The sequence below is a fragment of the Bufo gargarizans genome, chromosome 8 (assembly GCF_014858855.1).
Source record: "Bufo gargarizans isolate SCDJY-AF-19 chromosome 8, ASM1485885v1, whole genome shotgun sequence".
Taxonomy (NCBI): domain Eukaryota; kingdom Metazoa; phylum Chordata; class Amphibia; order Anura; family Bufonidae; genus Bufo; species Bufo gargarizans.
This window is the reverse complement of record NC_058087.1, coordinates 135,624,760-135,642,913: the sequence shown is the minus strand read 5'-3', so window position 1 is coordinate 135,642,913 and position 18,154 is coordinate 135,624,760. Positions and strand designations below refer to the sequence as shown.

Below are 18,154 nucleotides of genomic sequence, written 5' to 3'. Positions count from 1 at the left end.
CACGCCACTGCTGTGGGGCCCCACACGGAAATCGTTCTTTTCTTCCCCATGAGAAAACGCCACTGGGGGAGCTCAATGTAAAAGGATTATTACAGCTTCCAAGGTAGCTGTATTCAATCCTATTCACTGAGCTCCCCCTAGTGGTGGCAGCAGGCAGCTAGCTTTGTAATTTAAGAAGCATTTTTTGGGTGTAAGTACATAGAGAGATAGAGAGATATGGTAGTCAGAATGAGTGCCATATATCTGAAGCATCTGTTCCACTTTTTCCGACATAAAAGTGGGTGAGGCCAAACGCAACTTTTTTTTTATTTTATTACAATTTGTATTTAATTAAAATGTCTTCCACTTGATTAAAAAAAAAAAGGTAAAGTTGTCAGAAACCTGGGGCATTGCGCATGTTCTGCATTGCCTGACATGCACACACCGAGACACTAGGTAAAGGCTTTGCTTTGGGGCCCTATGAGATCCTGGAATGGAGCAGTCATATGACATTCTTTGCAAAAACAAACAAAAAAAAAACAGCAATAATGGCTCATGCACACGACCGTATGTATTTTGTGATCCGCAAAAAATACGGATGATGTCCGTGTGCATTCCGTATTTTGCGGAACGGAACAGCTGGCCCCTAACAGAACAGTCCTATCCTTGTCCGTAATGCGGAGAACAATGGGACATGTTCTATTTTTTGCAGAACGGAAATACGGACATACAGGAACGGAACGCACACAAAATAACTTCCATTTTTTTTGCAGACCCATTGAAATAAATGGTTCCCCACGTAAATTATAGATCTATAATGCTCCACTGATGACATCAGCATGTCCTCTCCGGAGAGCCAGGCTCTGGATTATGACAAAGTAGCCGGCAGTATTCAGCCAATCAGCAGCGATCCCGGATTTACTTCAGAACATCCTATTCAATGACAGTATGGGGGGGGAGTATTAAGAATAAATCCCGCGGACTGTGCATAATTTACTATTAAAATAACCCCTATGATCAGATGCAATGGTCTGTTCCAGTGACGACTTCTCCGCTAGGGTTTTAACCATTCAGCTGGAGAGGGGTGTTTGCAATGGTATGATCCGTAAAGCCTGTACTCTGGAAACGCGTTCTGGCTGCGGACGCCCCTTCGTAGATGGAGCACTTGCAAGGTTCTTCCTGGTTGTGCCTGTGTGTTATGAAAATATGTGAGGGGGCTCTGTGCGGCTGATCAGGTGAGGGGCACACGGCGGCGGGCGGGGGCGCTGTCTCTCCGTGTCCTAGTCTGCAGGGGCACACTCGGCACTGACTAGCACAGCGCCATGTCCCTGCGGCCAGTGAGCGAGCTGCTGTATGTACTGGTTACTGTCGGCTCTTTTATGCAAAATGAACATGCTGGGAGTTGTAGTTCCTTCCTTGTATAGATCGCTGACGGCGTGACAGTATGTATGTGCAGGCTGGATATGCTGGGATTTGTAGTTCTCTTGGCACAGTACAGATTTGGCCGTTGAAATTCTGTTATCTGCAGTCTGTACATCCTGGGACTTGTAGTTCTCCCCCTTTATAGACCCAGATAATACCTGCAGTCTGGGCATACTGGGACTTGTAGTTCTCCCCCTTTATAGACCCAGATAATACCTGCAGTCTGGGCATACTGGGACTTGTAGTTCTTCTCCTTTTATAGACCCCGGTAATACCTGCAGTCTGCACATGCTGGGACTTGTAGTTCTCCTTTATCCTTGCAGTCTGGGCATACTGGGACTTGTAGTTCTCCTCCTTTATACTTGCAGTCTGGACATACTGGGACTTGTAGTTCTCCCTATAGCCCTAGTTAATATTTGCAGTCTGGACATGCTGGTACTTGTGGTTCTTTTGTTATGACGTACGGACCAGTTAATGTGGTTGTATGTCTGGTATCTTATCAAAATTGCTGGCTGTACATGCTGGGACTTGTAGTTCTTCCATTTTATTGGGACTTGTAGTTCGCTCCCTTTATAATGCCTGCAGTCTGGACATGCTCGTACTTGTAGTTCTTTCCTTATAAACTACTGACCCGTTAATATGGTTGTATGTCTGGTATCTTATAAAAATTGCTGCATGCTGGGACTTGTAGTTCTCTCTCTTTGCTGTAATGTCCATTGTTATGGCTCTGTTGGGAATCAGTTCTGATGATTTGGTAAATGATTGCGTTTCTTGTTGTGGCCCTCCAGCGCTTATCATGTGGCCCCTGGCGCCCCCGTCACTGCTTACATGCAGCCCTCTATGTGCTGGTTACCAGTGTATGTGAGCAGGACACCACAAGGGGGCGGCCTTCTCTCTGCTGCAGATAGCGCTCCCCCAGTCCCATCCAAGTGAATGTAGCGGTGGATGGACATGTACAGGACAGAGAGAGGACACGGGGGCTCCCTGGTCGGGGGATCGCTGGGGGCCCAGAGACATGTATACATATATATACATAGTACGTCTGCAGGATAGCCCACCCTCTTGCTAGAATTACTGCCATGGAAATGTTCCATTATGGCACTATAGGGGAAGGGTGCAGAGGGGCCCGAGATGTCGTGAAAGGAGTCAGGACCCCCCATATTCTGCTTTATATTGGAGGAGCAGACAACCCTTTTAAGAGGACCTGTCTTCCCCCCCCCCCCCCCTCCCCCGACGTCTGTTTTAGTAACTACTTGCATCCCCCATGTAACAACGATTCTGGAGCATCTATTCTCATGACTCTATGATGTGCCATTCCTCTATTATTCCTACTATACATTTATGAATAAATGAATAGCAGTTTACAATGAAAGTCCAGCTGGGTGTTACCAGTGGGGGGGGGGGGAGGGGGGGTACCTGCACAGTCAGTGTCAGCACTGATTGGATAGTGTTAGGCCTCTTTCACACGGGCGAGATTTCCGCGCAGGTGCAATGCGTGAGGTGAACGCATTGCACCCGCACTGAATCCGGACTCATTCACTTCAATGGGGCTGTGCAGATGAGCGGTGATTTTCACGCATCACTTGTGCGTTGCGTGAAAATCGCAGCATATTCTGCGTTTTTCACGCAACTTAGGCCCCATAGAAGTGAATAGGGCTGCGTTAAAATCGCAAGCAAGTGCAGATGCGGTGCGATTTTCACACATGGTTGCTAGGAGATGATCGGCATGGGGACCCGATCATTATTATTTTCCCTTATAACATGGTTATAAGGGAAAATAATAGCATTCTTAATACAGAATGCTTAGTAAAATAGCGCTGGAGGGGTTAAAAAATAATTTAACTCACCTCAATCCACTTGTTCGCGTAGCCCGGCTTCTCTTCTGTCTTCATCTTTGAGGAAAAGGACCTTTGATGATGTCACTGCGCTCATCACATGGTCCATCACATGATCTTTTACCATGGTGATGGATCATGTGACGGACCATGTGATGAGCGCAGTGACGTCACCACAGGTCCTTTTCCTCCTGGACAGCAAAGAAGAAGACAGAAGAGATGCCGGCTGCGCTAACAAGTAGATTGAGGTGAGTTAAATTATTATTACTTTATTTTTTAACCCCTTCATACCTATTGTACTAAGCATTCTGTATTAAAGGAAGTCTGTCACCTCCATATGGCCATATACAGCACCTACATGGCTCTGTAGCACACCTATACAGGATTCTAATGGTACATTTGTTATTTTCTTTAAACATCCAGAAGCAGAAAAAACTATGTTTATTTCATATGCAAATGAGCCCTCGCAAGTACCCAGGGGCGGCGTTCCGTGTGTAGGAGCCCAGGCTGCTCTGCCTTTTTAACCGTTACTCCTCCCCAGCCTCTTCCGTTGCCCGCCCTCCTATTCCCTTGTATCATCGCTAGGTCCGGCCGAGATCCCGCTCCTGCGCACTGCTTCGCCGGCTGGCGCATGCGCACTAGTTGAATTGATGCCGTACCCAAAATGGGCATTGCAGTGTGCATGCCCCGGCGCGGCATGGGAGGTGAATTCAGCGCAGATTGAATCTGGTTTTTGGCACCGAATCTGTGCTGAAACCTAAACTTATAGTTAGACTGTGCAGGGACACACTACCCATCTGGTAACACCCATCTGGACCTTCATTCATTAAAAAAAATGCTAGCAATTCATTCATAACTTCCAGCAGGAATAATAAAGGAATGGCACAACACAGAGGCTCCAGAATTGTTATTACATGGGGAGTGAAAGCAGTTACTAAAGCAGACACGTCTGGAGAGGGGACAGCTCCTCTTTATATTGATGGCCTATCCTCAGGACATCAGATGGTTGGGGTGCCCCGACGATCGGCTCTTCTGCAGTAGCTCCGGTACTCCACAGCGCCATCCATCATTTAGTGGACGGTGCGGTTTTAACACTCGCGTTGTTCTGTTCCGGCATAGAGTTCCGTCGTCGGGGCTCTATGCCAGAAGAATCCTGATCAGTTTTATCCTAATGCATTCTGAATGGAGAGAAATGCGTTCAGGATGCATCAGGATGTCTTCAGTTCAGGACCGGAACGTTTTTTGGCCGGAGAAAATACTGCAGCATGCTGCGCTTTTTGCTCCGGCCAAAAATCCTGAAGACTTGCCGCAAGGCCGGATCCGGAATTAATGCCCATTGAAAGGCATTAATCCGGATCTGGCCTTAAGCTAAACGTCGTTTCGGCGCATTACCGGATCTGACGTTTAGCTTTTTCTGAATGGTTACCATGGCTGCCAGGACGCTAAAGTCCTGTTTGCTATGGGAAAGTGTAGTGGGGAGCGGGGGAGCAGTATACTTACCGCCCGTGCTGCTCCCGGGGCGCTCCAGAGTGACGTCGGGGCGCCCCACGCGCATGGATGACGTGATCGCATGGCACGTCATCCATGCGCATGGGGCGCTCTGACGTCATTCTGGAGCGCCCCGGGAGCCGCACGGACTGTAAGTATACTGCTCCCCCGCTCCTACTATGGCAACCAGGACTTTAATAGCGTCCTGGCTGCCATAGTAACACTGAACGCATTTTGAAGACGGATCCGTCTTCAAATGCTTTCAGTTCACTTGCGTTTTTCCGGATCCGGCGTGTAATTCCGGCAAGTGGGGTACACGCCGGATCCGGACAACGCAAGTGTGAAAGAGGCCTTAGTTGCAGCACTGCTCTCATTCACTTGGATGACTTTACAAAGCAGCTCGCCTTCTTTCCGCCAGTTTAGTGAAGCGTGCGTGGTTCACTTTTTATTCCCTTGTGTTTTTCGTTTGAGGAACCAGATTTGTTTTCTGCGTTCTTAAGAAGAAGTGTTTCTTGCGCTGTTACTAATCTGTGCCTCGCTTTCTCTGCAGGATGGCCTTTGCCGTGCAGGAGAAGCACTATCCCCCATCTCTGCTCAGTTTCTTCATCTATAACCCCAAATTTGGTCCCCGGGAAGGAGAGGTAAGTTTAATTTTACTTAGTCTTAATTTATTTTGCCTTCTGTTTCTTTGTTAAGGGGTGTGAAATAGTGATGACCTATCTACCCTCAGTCCTCAGTGGTGGTCCGACGCCCGACGTTGATCAGCTGAGCGTCGCGGCCTCCTCCTAGCCTAGTAGTACAGGTCTCCAAAAACTGCATCAAAAAGATCATTGGTATCGCCACGTCCAAAGATGTCTGTTGAAGGCTACTTTCACACTGGCGGTTTGGCTTTCTGTTTGTGAGATCCGTTCAGGGCTCTCGCACGCGGTCCAAAACGGATCAGTTTTGCCCTAATGCATTCTGAATGGAAAAGGATCCGCTCAGAATGCATCAGTTTGCCTCCGTTCCGCCTCCATTCCACTCTGGAGGTGGACACCAAAACGCTGGTTGGCACACATGGAAGTCAACGGGGACAGATCCGTTGTCACTGACACAATCTGGGACAATAGAAAATTGATCCGCCTCCCCATTGACTTTCAATGGTGTTCAAGACGGATCCGTTTTGGCTATGTTACAGATAATACAAACGGATCCGTTCTGAACGGATGCATGCGGTTTATTATCTGAACGGAAGCGTTTGTGCAGGTCCATGACGGAGTGTGAAAGTAGAGGAAGCTGGCCGCCAGCGAGTGTCCTTCCCTCACCGCGCCTGGACCGAATACTGGACGGTGAGAGATTTCCCCAGCACACAGGGGCGGCAGGAGGATGCGAACGCTGCCTGGCCCTGTTAATGAAGACTTGGAGGGCGTGTAATGAGGTGGGAGAACGGAGCCTCTAGGAGCAGGAGCAATCCCCCCCGCTGCGTCTAGAGGGTAATTAGCATATTATAAAAGTAAGAATTCTGCAGTAACTGGGCACGAATATCCACAAGAATAGCATAGTTAGGTGCAGCCAGTTTAATAGTGAAAATTCTAGTGAGAGAAACCCTTTAAAATAGCAAAAATAATTAAAACTGTATAAATCTGACATCACTGTCATTGCACTGACCCACAGAATAAGGTATAAAAAAAAAAACCAATGGCGTAATTACTTTTTTTTTTTTTTTTTTCTTATCGTTTACTCCCACAAAGACTTTTTTTCCGATACAACGTATGGTAGCATTACTAAATACAACTTGTACTAGCTAAAAACAGAAAAAAAACCCCCAAAAAACAGCAATCATGTGTTTGTAAATGGAAAGGTAAAAAAGTTACGGTTCTTGGAAAGTGGGAGAAAAATGAAAACTCAAAAGTGAGTGGCCCGGTTTCGAATGGGATAAATACTGAACAGCTTGTATGTAAAAAAAAAAAGAAAAAACAACTTGCACGGTATAGAGATAAAACTGGCCCTGTTATTATACTATATATCTGAACAAGTTCAAGCAAACAGAATGCTTCTGGTTAGAAGACCATGAAATAGATTTCTGGCAGAACTTTGAAAACAAAAGCCACATACAAAGGAATAATTGTGTCTAAAAAGGCAGAAAACCTTGTGAGCGTAATAACATAATAAACCCTCAGCGAGCCAGGGAGTCGCGTCATGTGATGTTACTGATTACAGCCTCCGCGCGCTAATTACTTTATATCTTATCGGGTTCTATGCTGTAGTTCTCATTGAAGGATATGCTCCCCTTACGAAACGCCTTAGGCTAGGTCTACACAACGACATTTGTCGCGCGACATTGGTCTTTGCGGGAGCTGTAGATGGAACAAACGTAAGGCTAGGTCTACACAACAACATTTTTCGCGCGACAATTTTTATAATGGTAGTCTATGGTGTCGTACTGCGACTCGACAGTCGCAAAAAATCAATTTGAGATGGGTTTTTCTGCGACTGTCGCGTCACAGTCGCAGCATGTGGCATTGCAACACCATAGACTGCCATTATAAAAATTGCCGCGCGACAAATGTCGTCGTGTAGACCTAGCCTTGCGTTTGTTGCCTCTACAGCTCCCGCGAAGACCAATGCGTCTCCATGGTAACAGACTACAACGAAACCTTTGATAGTTCCATCCTGCGATCACACTCCCGATACAAAACGGTGGAATATTCTTAATCAAGAATATTTGCAAAGTTGCTCCATTTGACTTGCATTGTTTTTAGTGCCGGATCCGACTTGTTCAGTTTTGCAAACCGGACACAAAACCGCAGTTTGCAGCGGTTTTGTGTCAGATCACAGAACGCAACAAACGGGAACAGAATGCATTCTGATGCACTTCGTTCCGGTCTGTTCAGAATGGGGACAAAACTGAAGCGTTTTCCTCTGGTTTTGAGAGCCTGTGCCGGATCTGAAAACCTGAAAGAAAAACGTAGATGTGAACATAGTCTTAGGGCTCATTCACACGAACGTATGTGTTCCGTTCCGTGCATTGGGGCCGCGATTCGCGGTCCACAATGCATGAAGAACGTTTGTGAAGCCTCCGGGACGGATCCAGACCATTCAACTTGAATGGGTCCGCATCCCTTTGTTCCACAACACCATAGGACATGTCTTATCTTTTTGCGGAACGGAGGTACGGAACGGAACTGGTTCCGTTCTGTGCTTCCGTTCCGCACCGCTCCACATCTCCAGATTTGCGGACCCATTCAAATGAATGGGTCCGCATCCATGATACGGAATGTTGTCCGTTTATTGCGGATCCGCATATGCGGTCTGTAATACGGAAACGGAACCCATACGTTTGTGTACATGAGCCCTTATTCAGTTGATGCTGAATCTGACAGAATTCTGTCAGAGCTCAGCTCCTGTTTCTGATGGCTCTCCCCCTGCCTCCTCTGTGTAAGGCCCTTATGCACGCGACCGTATTTTGTATTCTTTTCCGGAATATTTGCTCTCTACTGCAGCGAGCTGGGTGGTATCCATTCTCTGTTCGGAGGGTATATTGTGTTTCCGTTGTGACGGTATCCACCATATTCGTTGGCCCTTCCGCCTGGGGAGTGTTCGTGGTTCCTAGATGCGTACCCTTTAGTTCCCCTGTGGCATTGCTTCCTAACGCAAGCGGTCACATGGTCGAGAGTGCTGTCTCCAGCGTCCCTCGCAGTCTACGTTGGCTCTGGCGGGATTACGGTTCCCTCGCCTATTGCCATTCCTCCTCTTGGATGCGTTTTGGTTTGAGTCCTTCCTGTTGGCACCCTCCGTGCTTCAGTTTGTTTTGCTACCAGGTTCTAGCCGCTCTTTTCGAGCAGGTCGCCCAACTTCTCTTGGGTGCTCGATTACCCAGGTCCCAGGGACCTCCACTTTCGGTTCATTAGGGTATTCGCTAGGGGTGCACCGAAATTTCGGCGGCCGAAAATATCGGCCGAAAATGCACCTAATCTGTTTCTGCCGATATTTTTACATATCGGCCGGAAATAGCGGGGAGGGACTGGGAGGAGGAGCTGGGGGCGGGTGCGTTCACTGTGCTCCGGCCCCCAGCTCCAGTAGTTATAAAATGTTGTACAATTAATAAGCATTCTATTCACGAGGCCCCCCTCTGCAGTATTACATTCAATACAGCCACTTCCTACTCACAGGGCTGTGCTGGCCGGCCGGGCAGACGAGCGGCAGCATCACGACTGACGTCACATGCCTGCGCCGCCTCCTTCATTCAGAAAGTAGGCCGGGCACATGACGTCAGTCGTGACGCTGCCGCTCCTCTGCCCGGCCGGCCAGCACAGCCCTGTGAGTAGGAAGTGGCTGTATTGAATGTAATACTGCAGAGGGGGGCCTCGTGAATAGAATGCTTATTAATTGTACAACATTTTATAACTACTGGAGCTGGGGGCCGGAGCACAGTGAACGCATCGGCCCCCAGCTCCTCCTCCCAGTCCATCCCCGCTATTTTCTATTAATTGTACAATTGGGGGGGGGGGGGGGTCTGTGGATGGCACTGTTATGGGGTGGGTGGGGGTCTGTGGATGGCACTGTTATGAGGTGGGGGGGGGTCTGTGGATGGCACTGTTATGGGGTGGGTGGGGGTCTGTGGATGGCACTGTTATGGGGTGGGTGGGGGTCTGTGGATGGCACTGTTATGGGGTGGGTGGGGGTCTGTGGATGGCACTGTTATGGGGTGGGGGGTCTTTTAAAAGTATTTGGGCAAAACGGCGGTTTCGGTTTCGGTCAAGGGGTATCCTGAATTTTCGGTTTCGGACCAGAATTTTCATTTCGGTGCACCCCTAGTATTCGCCTTCTGCGAATTGGTGAGCCGGACATCTCGGAGTAGCGGAGTTCTGCTTTTGAGCGGTCCTATGGCTTCCCTGTTGCCCACTCCTCCTTTCGGTTGGAGGGTGTCATCCGTCTTCTCGACTGTTTTTTCTCGACGGCTCTGTTTTGGCTTCCGCTGGGACAGTTTTACTCCGATGTGGCTTCTGCCCCGGCCAGGCTTCAGGGGCTGTTCCTTCACTGCCCTCCCCTCTGGGGAGAACATGGTTGTTCATATGGATGGTTCCGGTGTTCCTTATGGCCTCATACTGTCTCCATTGTTCACACTGGCTGTACTAGCTGTGTGCCTATTTACCGGGTTTGCCGCATTCTGTCCTCCCGCTGGGTGCAGATTACCTTTTCCATTCTGGGCGATGGTCCTGCTTGGACTTCCCTTCTCGGTAACCTGGCGGGACTACTTCTTCTGTCAAGATTACCCTTCAAGCCCCCACACCGGGACTGTGGAACACCTTCCTGTGGTGGCTACAACGACAGGGACTTTAGCCTGACTTGTCCTGGCGTCTGTTGGATGCTGGCCGGGTCCCTTTCGGTTCCTTCCGTTTGTCCTTCTGCTCCCCCACTCCGTGTGGATACGGGACGACGTTGCTCGGGGGCCGACGGGACCAGTTTTACCAACCTTTTTTGCCCGTGTCACTGATCTGCACCTACTCGCATTGGGTTTCCTCCCGCCTGCCCAGACGAGTCCAGCGAGCACACTAGTGTTCGCTCCCGGCCGTGCTTCGTCCAGGTTCTGTTGTCTGACTTAGGATCTTACCTGGGGTTCTTTAGGCAGCTGGGCATTCCCCCGCTCTGCCTTTCTCTTCCCATGATTCTGTCTTCTCCAGTCTGGCCTGGACCTGCGACTGGGACTCTGTTACTTGAAGTGTCTGCAGTTTTTTTGCTTGGACATCTCCGACTCTTGTCGACGCTCGGTCTCTTGTGTTCCAGGAGGTCCGCGCAAAGGTTGACGGCTCCTGGGTGCTTTCCTCCGCTTTAACCAAATAGCTATTGCTGAGGTTACTGCATCAAGGGCAGGGTTCTGTTTTTGGTGTCACCGTTCATTTCACCAGAGCGGTTGGTGCCTCCGGGACCGGAGGCATTGGGCTTCAGCCATGCCATTGTGCAGGGTGGCCACGGTCTTCCTTGCACTCTTTACCAGGTTCTCCAGAGTGCGTACTCTGGCTTCGGCGGCTGCTGCCTTGGGCCGCCTGGTTTTGCAGGCGGCATTTCCTTGCTGCCTTCGGGTGCTTCGCCTTGGTGCTGTGGTCCCTCCCCTCTTGGACTGCTTTTGAACGTCCCAAGGTCTTCTGTGTCCCCCAAGGAAATTGGGCGAGAAAACGAGATTTTTGTATAACTTACCAGTAAAATCTCTTTCTCGCTCTTTCCTTGGGGGACACAGCACCCACCCATTCATTGGTTTTTTTCTGCACGGTTTCCGAGTTTTGTTTACCCGTTGGGTAGTTGGCTTGTTGTTTCCACTTGTTGGACTTTGCCTTTTCTCACTACTTGGACACGCAACTGGCAGTCTCACTCTCCAGGCTGAGGGTATAGCTGATGGAGGAGGGGCTTAACAGCTTTCACTTAGTGTCACGCCTCCTATGGAGATGAGCTATACCCAAGGTCTTCTGTGTCCCCCAAGGAAAGAGCGAGAAAGAGATTTTACTGGTAAGTTATACAAAAATCTCGTTATCACACCCACATCGGAAAAGTCTGAAGAGGTTGCAGACCGAATGTCAGGTGGTCTGAAAATGAACGAAGGAATGAAGCTTAGTGCAACTTTTTTTTTAAATATATGTAAAAGTAATCTTTTATTTCAACCACAGTGGCGTTCATAGCATTTAATATATGAACTTTGACTGTAACTGTGGGTTTTTGTTTTTTTCACATTTTTCTTTCTTTGTCTTTTCTTTATGCAGGAAGAGAAAAAGATTCTTTTTTACCATCCAAGCGAAATAGAGAAAAATGACAAAATCAAAAATGTCGGCTTGTGTGAAGCAATAGTGCAATTTACCAGGTAACAGAGCATGCTCCTCGTTCTGCAGTACATGGGACTGGTCAGAGGCGGCCATGAAACAATCTGTATCCTCCATCTCAGGACATTTTTGATGACTTCCTATGGAATATTTGGAATGGACGTTCTAGTAATTTATATTTTTCACTGATTATTTTTCCATTGCTTTGTTTTTTGTTTTTAGGACATTTAACCCTACCAAGCCAGCACAGTCATTACACACTCAGAAGAACAGACAGTTCTTTCATGAGCCTGAAGATGGGTTTTGGATGGTGATGGTAAGTCCAGAATTTTTTTTAACCTTTTTTTTTTTTTTTTTTTTTTTTATATGTTTCAATCTCCAGGTTCATTAATATTGATGGTGCTTTGTACTGTGCATTGCGCTAGTACGTAAATGTCTTTGAAGGTGAAGCTTTATTTTTTGTTTGAATTCCTGTCAACCCTGTACTCCTTCAGGCCAAAATGGTGGATAACTGTGGAACAATTGATTGTGTTGATCTGTGAAATAGATGGACCTTGGTTTTCCTCTCCCTCGAAGTTGTGTTCGCTGTGTGATACTGACCCTGTGATGATGGAGGTTCTGCCATCACAACATTTTTGATCACTCTTAAAGGGGCATTTCCAATGTGGATATACTATAAGAGCGGGTCACATATCTTTAGAGAACAAGGGGGTCCCCTTCCTCCTTGATGAAGCGTCAGAGAATGGAAAGGTGGCCATGTTCTCCACCTCGGTGGGACTTGCCTCTGTCAGACAATTTGACATTCCTGTCGTTAGCAGGCTGAACAGCGGGCAGGTGGAGACCACTATATATCCATTAGGAATGGTTTCTCCAGGGAGGAATCTACAATCACCCGCTTGTTCCTTGCGGACTTTGCAGCACTATGAGGTTATGCCGTCAGTATGGCGGATACTGTCCCGTGGGGCTGTAGAGCTTTTTATTTAGTGTTTCCAATTCTCTCAGCATCCTGTGCATTGCTTTTGCTATTTTTGTGCAAAAGGTTTGTGTCTTGGGTATGAAAGAAATATCCATGACTATCACTTAAAGGGAACCTGTCACAAGTTTTATGGTGTCCTAACTAAGGGCAACATAAATAAGTGACTGATTCTCTTAGCAAAATGCTGGGTCACTTTCTTTAATTGACCCAGTCAATCTGCAACATCTTGTATTGAAAAGCTCCAGCTGATAATGATGAGTCATGAATATTCATGAGCTCCTGACTCTCCCCGCCTACCGGCTGTTGATTGACAGTTTTTTTCCATATGAATCAGCAGCAGGTGGGCAGGGGAGTGGCTATAGCTCCGAATTTAATATACGCTGGACTCAATGACTTCACGCTGGACTCAAATCAGCTCATTAGCATGCGGCATCTTTGTGTGTATATTATGAGGTAACCATCTGTCACACCAGTAAGTGAATACATCTAAGGCACTTTTTAGTAGTTAATGATTGTATATAATTAGTTACATTATAATCAAATATCCACATGACAGGTTCCCTTTAAGACATCTACTGGGTTGATGTGAATTCTGTTCTCAGAGTCAGGACTTTACTTAATTGTTACTGTTTTGTGAAATGTTTAGGTGGTAAAAAATCCTGTTGTAGAAAAGCAAAAAGATGGGAAGGCCATATTAGAATATCAAGAAGATGAGTTACTGGTGAGTGCAGAATATATAAATAATATATGAATAAGAATATATCTAAAATGTATGTACAGTATGCGTGTGTGTGACATATATATATATGTGTGTGTATGTATGTATATATATATATATATATATATATATATATATATATATATATATATACACACACATACACACTAGCAGAATGACCCGGCTTCGCACGGGTATATTTCATCTATTTAATTTAATGTTTGTGTGTGTCGTTAAAAGATATCGCCAGTATCCACAATAACAGTGACATCTATAGTACCCTCCCCATTAAAAGTGACCTCCACAGCGGCCTGCCCCTTAAAGGGAACCTGTCATCAACTTTATATTGACCTCACTGAGGGCAGCATAAATAAGTGACAGAAATGCTGATGTCAGCGGTGTGTCACTCATGAGCTAAAAGTAAGTGGTTGCCGAGAACCAGCATCATAATTATTACAGCCCAGTCCATGAGAAGAGTCAAATCTACCTGAGAAGAGTCCTGGTTATTCCTAATCTCCTGCTCTCCCCGTCCATCTGCTGATGGTTGGCAGTTCTCTCCTAGAGGGAAAGCGAGAAGACTAGGTAGAAGACTGTCAGTCATCAGCAGGTGGGCAGGAGAGCAAGAATTCATGAATAACCATGACTCTTCTCAGGTGGCCATGACTCTTTTCCAGGCCCAGTCTCCAATGATTGTGATGTTGGTTCTCGGCAACCATTTACTTTTAATTGACAGACGGCTGAAATCAACTCGCCTGTGTCTACGTTAGTCTGCCGTTAGTATGGGCACCATAATGTTGATGACAGGTTCCCTTTAACAGTAACATCCACAGAGCCCTGCCCTTTAACAGTGACCTCCACAGCGGCCGCCCCTTTATTAGTGAACTCCACAGTACCCCATCTTGTTAACAGTGGGTTTCCACAATAACTCGCCCCCTTAATAGTGACCTCCACAGAACTCCGTTCCCTTTAAAATGTGACCTCCACAACACCCCGCCCCCATTAACGGTGACCTCTACAGCAATCTGCCTCTTAACACTGACCTCCATAGCGGACCGTCCCCTTAACTGTGACCTCCACAGCAGCCTGCCCCTAGGGTTGCCAAAGGTCTGGTTTTAGGCAGGACAGTTCGGCTTTCTGACTCCCTGTCCTCTGTCCAGCGCAGGGATGTCCTTTTGAACAGCTCACTCTCAGACAGCAGCACTGTGCTGTCTGAGTGTGAGATGCAGGGAGAAGGTCACCGTCCCTCCCACCCCTGCAGCTACCTTCATTTTTTTCAATCCTCGCCTGCTGCGGATTGGGAGGGGGCGTGGCCTAACCAGGTCAGGAGCATGGCTTAGTGGGACCTGGGGGAGGGGTTTTCAAGTCTGTCTTTTGAGGGTGGCCTTAATGGCCACCCTACCTGCCCCCTTAACTGTGACCTCCACAGTACTCACCTCTGCTCCCTTAACAGTGTCATCCACAGCTCCCTGCCCATCTAAAGCTGAACTACAGCAGTGAAGAAAAATGACTGGGTTGTTATGGAAACCTGGTGTAAAACTGTGTGTAGGTGGAGACTAAGGGCCTGCAAGCTTCTATTGGCTGATAAGGGTCATGTGACCGTGTGTATATGAGGAGAAAGACCTGCAGGCTTCTATTGGCTAATGTAGGTCATGTGGGAATATCTCAGGAACGGTACGTGCTAGAGAGCTGAGACCCGGTCTAAAACCTTCCAGGACACCTGATGTACCTGTGTGCCAAATTTCGTGATTGTAAACACGACGGTGTGGATTCCACCTCAAAGTGGTGGTGGGGGGAATATCAGTGCGTCTTATGGGGGCGAATACTAATGAGCGCTTACATTATGGAAACACTCATTACTACAGTAGGATCGGGAAGCGGTGAATACAGCTCTCGCAGCGCTAGCTCTGTACTCACAGCTTCCTGGTCTTCTGCAGACGCCGCACACTGTACTGTGACCTGCACACAGCGTGGGGACGTTGGCGCGCTGTGCGACGTTGGGACACAGCACAGTGCAGCAGGAAGAGAGCTGGATCTCAGGAGTGCTGGCCGGAAAAGAAGGTGAGAGTTGATTTTTATTTTTATTTTATTTTTGTCTGATCTGAGGTCTGATTAACATTGGGGGCCTGATCTCAGGTCCAATTGGGGGTATAAGGTACGGTATAATTAGCATTGGGGGTCTAAGATGTGGTCAGATTAACATTGGGAGTCTCATTGGAGGTCTGATTAAAAAATGTGTTTTTCTTATTTTCCTCCTCTAAAACCTAGGAGTGTCTTAGGGGCGTCTTATAGGGTGAAAAATACAGTATCTGTCATAGAAGGGTCTCTGTGTCCACAAATATATATATATATATATATATATATATATATATATATTAGTTTGTAGACACAGAGACCCTTTTATGACACTCTAAGACACTCCTAGGTTTTAGAGGAGTAGATTATCTGTAGCTTGAAAAAGACCTTTGTGTCGAAACGTTGCCATCTTTTTCGGTGTCCATAAACACAAGATTGGATTCAAGACTGGGAGTGCTGCGGTTTTTACACATCTTTTCTGGTTACCAAGGGGACCCTCAAGTCGGGGCCTGACACTGCGACGAGCACCGCCGCCATATCTGGACTAAAACAGGGTAACAGGTGGTGCTGTCCTGTCTTCATGTTGACTAAAGATTCCCAAATGTGTCGCACAGTATACATTTTTAAATAAAACCAGAAGCATATTATTTTTTTTTTAACTTTTTTTTTTGGGGTTGTAGATTTTCTTTTATTCTATTTTCTTTAAATGATTAGGGGGCGGCCATCTTGGCCGGGCTGCTCTGCTCAATTAAAGGATTATCCTATTTGAAACACTCATCCGCTATCCTCAGGATAGGGTATCTCAGTGCGGCGGGAGTCACACTGGTGCTTCCCCCTCCGGTCATGAGAGCGGGGTTCCTGTTTTCCCCCCTTTGTATAGAGTACCGATGCTTGTACTTGTCTATCTCTGGTAGCTCCATAAAGTTGAATGGAGCAGCAGTGCACATACGTAATCACCGTTACACAGGTCCCACCGATAAGTGTTCGTATTGGGACCACCCCTTTGACAGCAGAGAATAGACATACTTTACAGCAGCCAGATGGGCCGTAGGGAACCGGTGTCTGCAAGTGTCTTATATGGGAGAGTGGGCATGCTCTGTGCAGGAAGGGCATGTTGCTGAGCTGTGACCATCACTCTTTGGGTGCATTCACACGACCGTATCTGGGTTTTTTTTTGTGGCCACAAATTGTGGATCGTAAAAAGCGGATAACGGGTGTGCGTTCCACATTTTATGGATCGTACGTCCTGCCCTATGATAGGAATGCCTATTCTTGTCCGCAAAACGCACACGAATAGGTCATGTTCTATCTTTTTTGCAGGGCCCCAGAACAGACCTGCGGATGTGGACAGCACACCATGAAATGAATAGGTCCACATCTAACCTGCAAAAAATGCAGATCTGATGCGGACTGAAAATACGGTTGTGTGAATGGACCCTTAGTCAGTGATGGATACTTTATCTACCTCCAGCTTCATAACCGAGGTGTCACCTGTTATTGTATTCCTGCCTGTGATGATAATGAGTTGACTGCTGGGAAACGATCTCTACAGTACAGGAAATGTCAGCCTATCAGGTCCCATTGATAACGTATTAAAGAATTTTTAAGTGAGGGGCATTCTATTAAAGATTTAACTGATTTTTCTTTTTATACCTAAGGACAAGGTGTATTCCTCAGTCTTACAGGAGTGCTACAAAATGTATAAGGTAAGCAACGTACAGCATAGCCCAACACTACTTTGAAGTGAATAGGGCTGAGCTGCAGGGGGGGGGGGGGGGGGGCTGAATAGATCATCAGTTTAAAAATATCTCAGAAAACCTCTTTTGATATATTTTAAAATAGCACAGATCTGAATTCTAGAATTTGTCTGCATTACTGTATTTTTCCTATTTGCCTGGAGGTTTAATGTTTGTGGGTTTTTCCGTCTCTCTCCCTCTTTTTAGCTATTTAATGGCACTTTTAACAAGGCTATGGAAGCCGGTGGAGTTACACTGCTGAAAGACAGGCTGGAGAAATTCTTTCTTCGGGTAAATATACCGTGTGGTAATATGCTTGTGGAGTCTTTTTTCTTTAATCTGTGCTTTGCTTGAGTTTAAGGAATTGTCCCAAACGTTTCTTGTGACTCGGGGGACACGCTTCCCCCAAATCTGAAGAATAGGCCATCATGTATGGCTACTTACTAATTTGTAAACCTTATTTACATAGTCAACAATATTTTTTTATTAAAATGTATGACATTTTTTTTTTTTTTAAAGGGGTCTTCCAGGAGTTCTGTATTGATAGCCTATCCTCAGGATAGATCATGAATATCTGATAGGTGGGGGGGTCCATCTCCTAGTACCACCACTGATCAGATGTTTAAGAGACCACAGAGCTCCGGTGAGCACGGCAGCCTCCTTACCGTACATTGTATAGTGGTTGCTGGGATGGATTGGCCATAGACCTTACAGGGAAATTTCCCAGGGGGCCGCCTGAGCCCCTTCTTCTCCCGCCTGGCCGGTGGAAGTTTTTGGGGATGTGTTTTGTGCTGCTGGCAGTATTTTGTGATGGACTGTGGTATTTGGCTCTGTTAGGGTGGTATAATGTGCCGCAATGTGGTATTGCTGACCCTGCCTTCCACCAATTTGGATCCGACTACAAAACGGGGCCACTTTTAGTATTTTTTCCGGGGCCACTTGAAGTTCCTGGTGGTTGTGCTTGGTATTACAGCCCAGGCCCATTCACTTGATTGTGGCTGAGCTGCCATTAGACCATGTGACCAATGACTGAGAAGTCACTGACCTAGGGAGAGGTGAGCACTGCAGCCTCTTTAAACATTGGGGTTGCCGGATGTCAGACCCCCACTGATCAGATGTTACAGTTTTTATAAAGC

The 18,154-nt window shown here is 47.0% G+C and overlaps 1 protein-coding gene across 1 annotated transcript in view; it reads left to right on the top strand.

Moving 5' to 3' along the window:
• Positions 1-1,075: 1,075 nt before the first annotated feature.
• LOC122945342 (vacuolar fusion protein CCZ1 homolog) overlaps positions 1,076-18,154 on the top strand; it is a 48,344-nt gene continuing 31,265 nt past the window's right edge. Inside the window, exons 1-7 of the mRNA XM_044304412.1 lie at positions 1,076-1,214; positions 5,275-5,365; positions 11,459-11,556; positions 11,738-11,831; positions 13,138-13,212; positions 16,941-16,988; positions 17,226-17,309. Of these exons, the coding sequence (XP_044160347.1) occupies positions 5,276-5,365; positions 11,459-11,556; positions 11,738-11,831; positions 13,138-13,212; positions 16,941-16,988; positions 17,226-17,309 (489 nt within the window). The 5' untranslated portion in view covers positions 1,076-1,214; position 5,275. The remainder of the gene's footprint in view (positions 1,215-5,274; positions 5,366-11,458; positions 11,557-11,737; positions 11,832-13,137; positions 13,213-16,940; positions 16,989-17,225; positions 17,310-18,154) is intronic.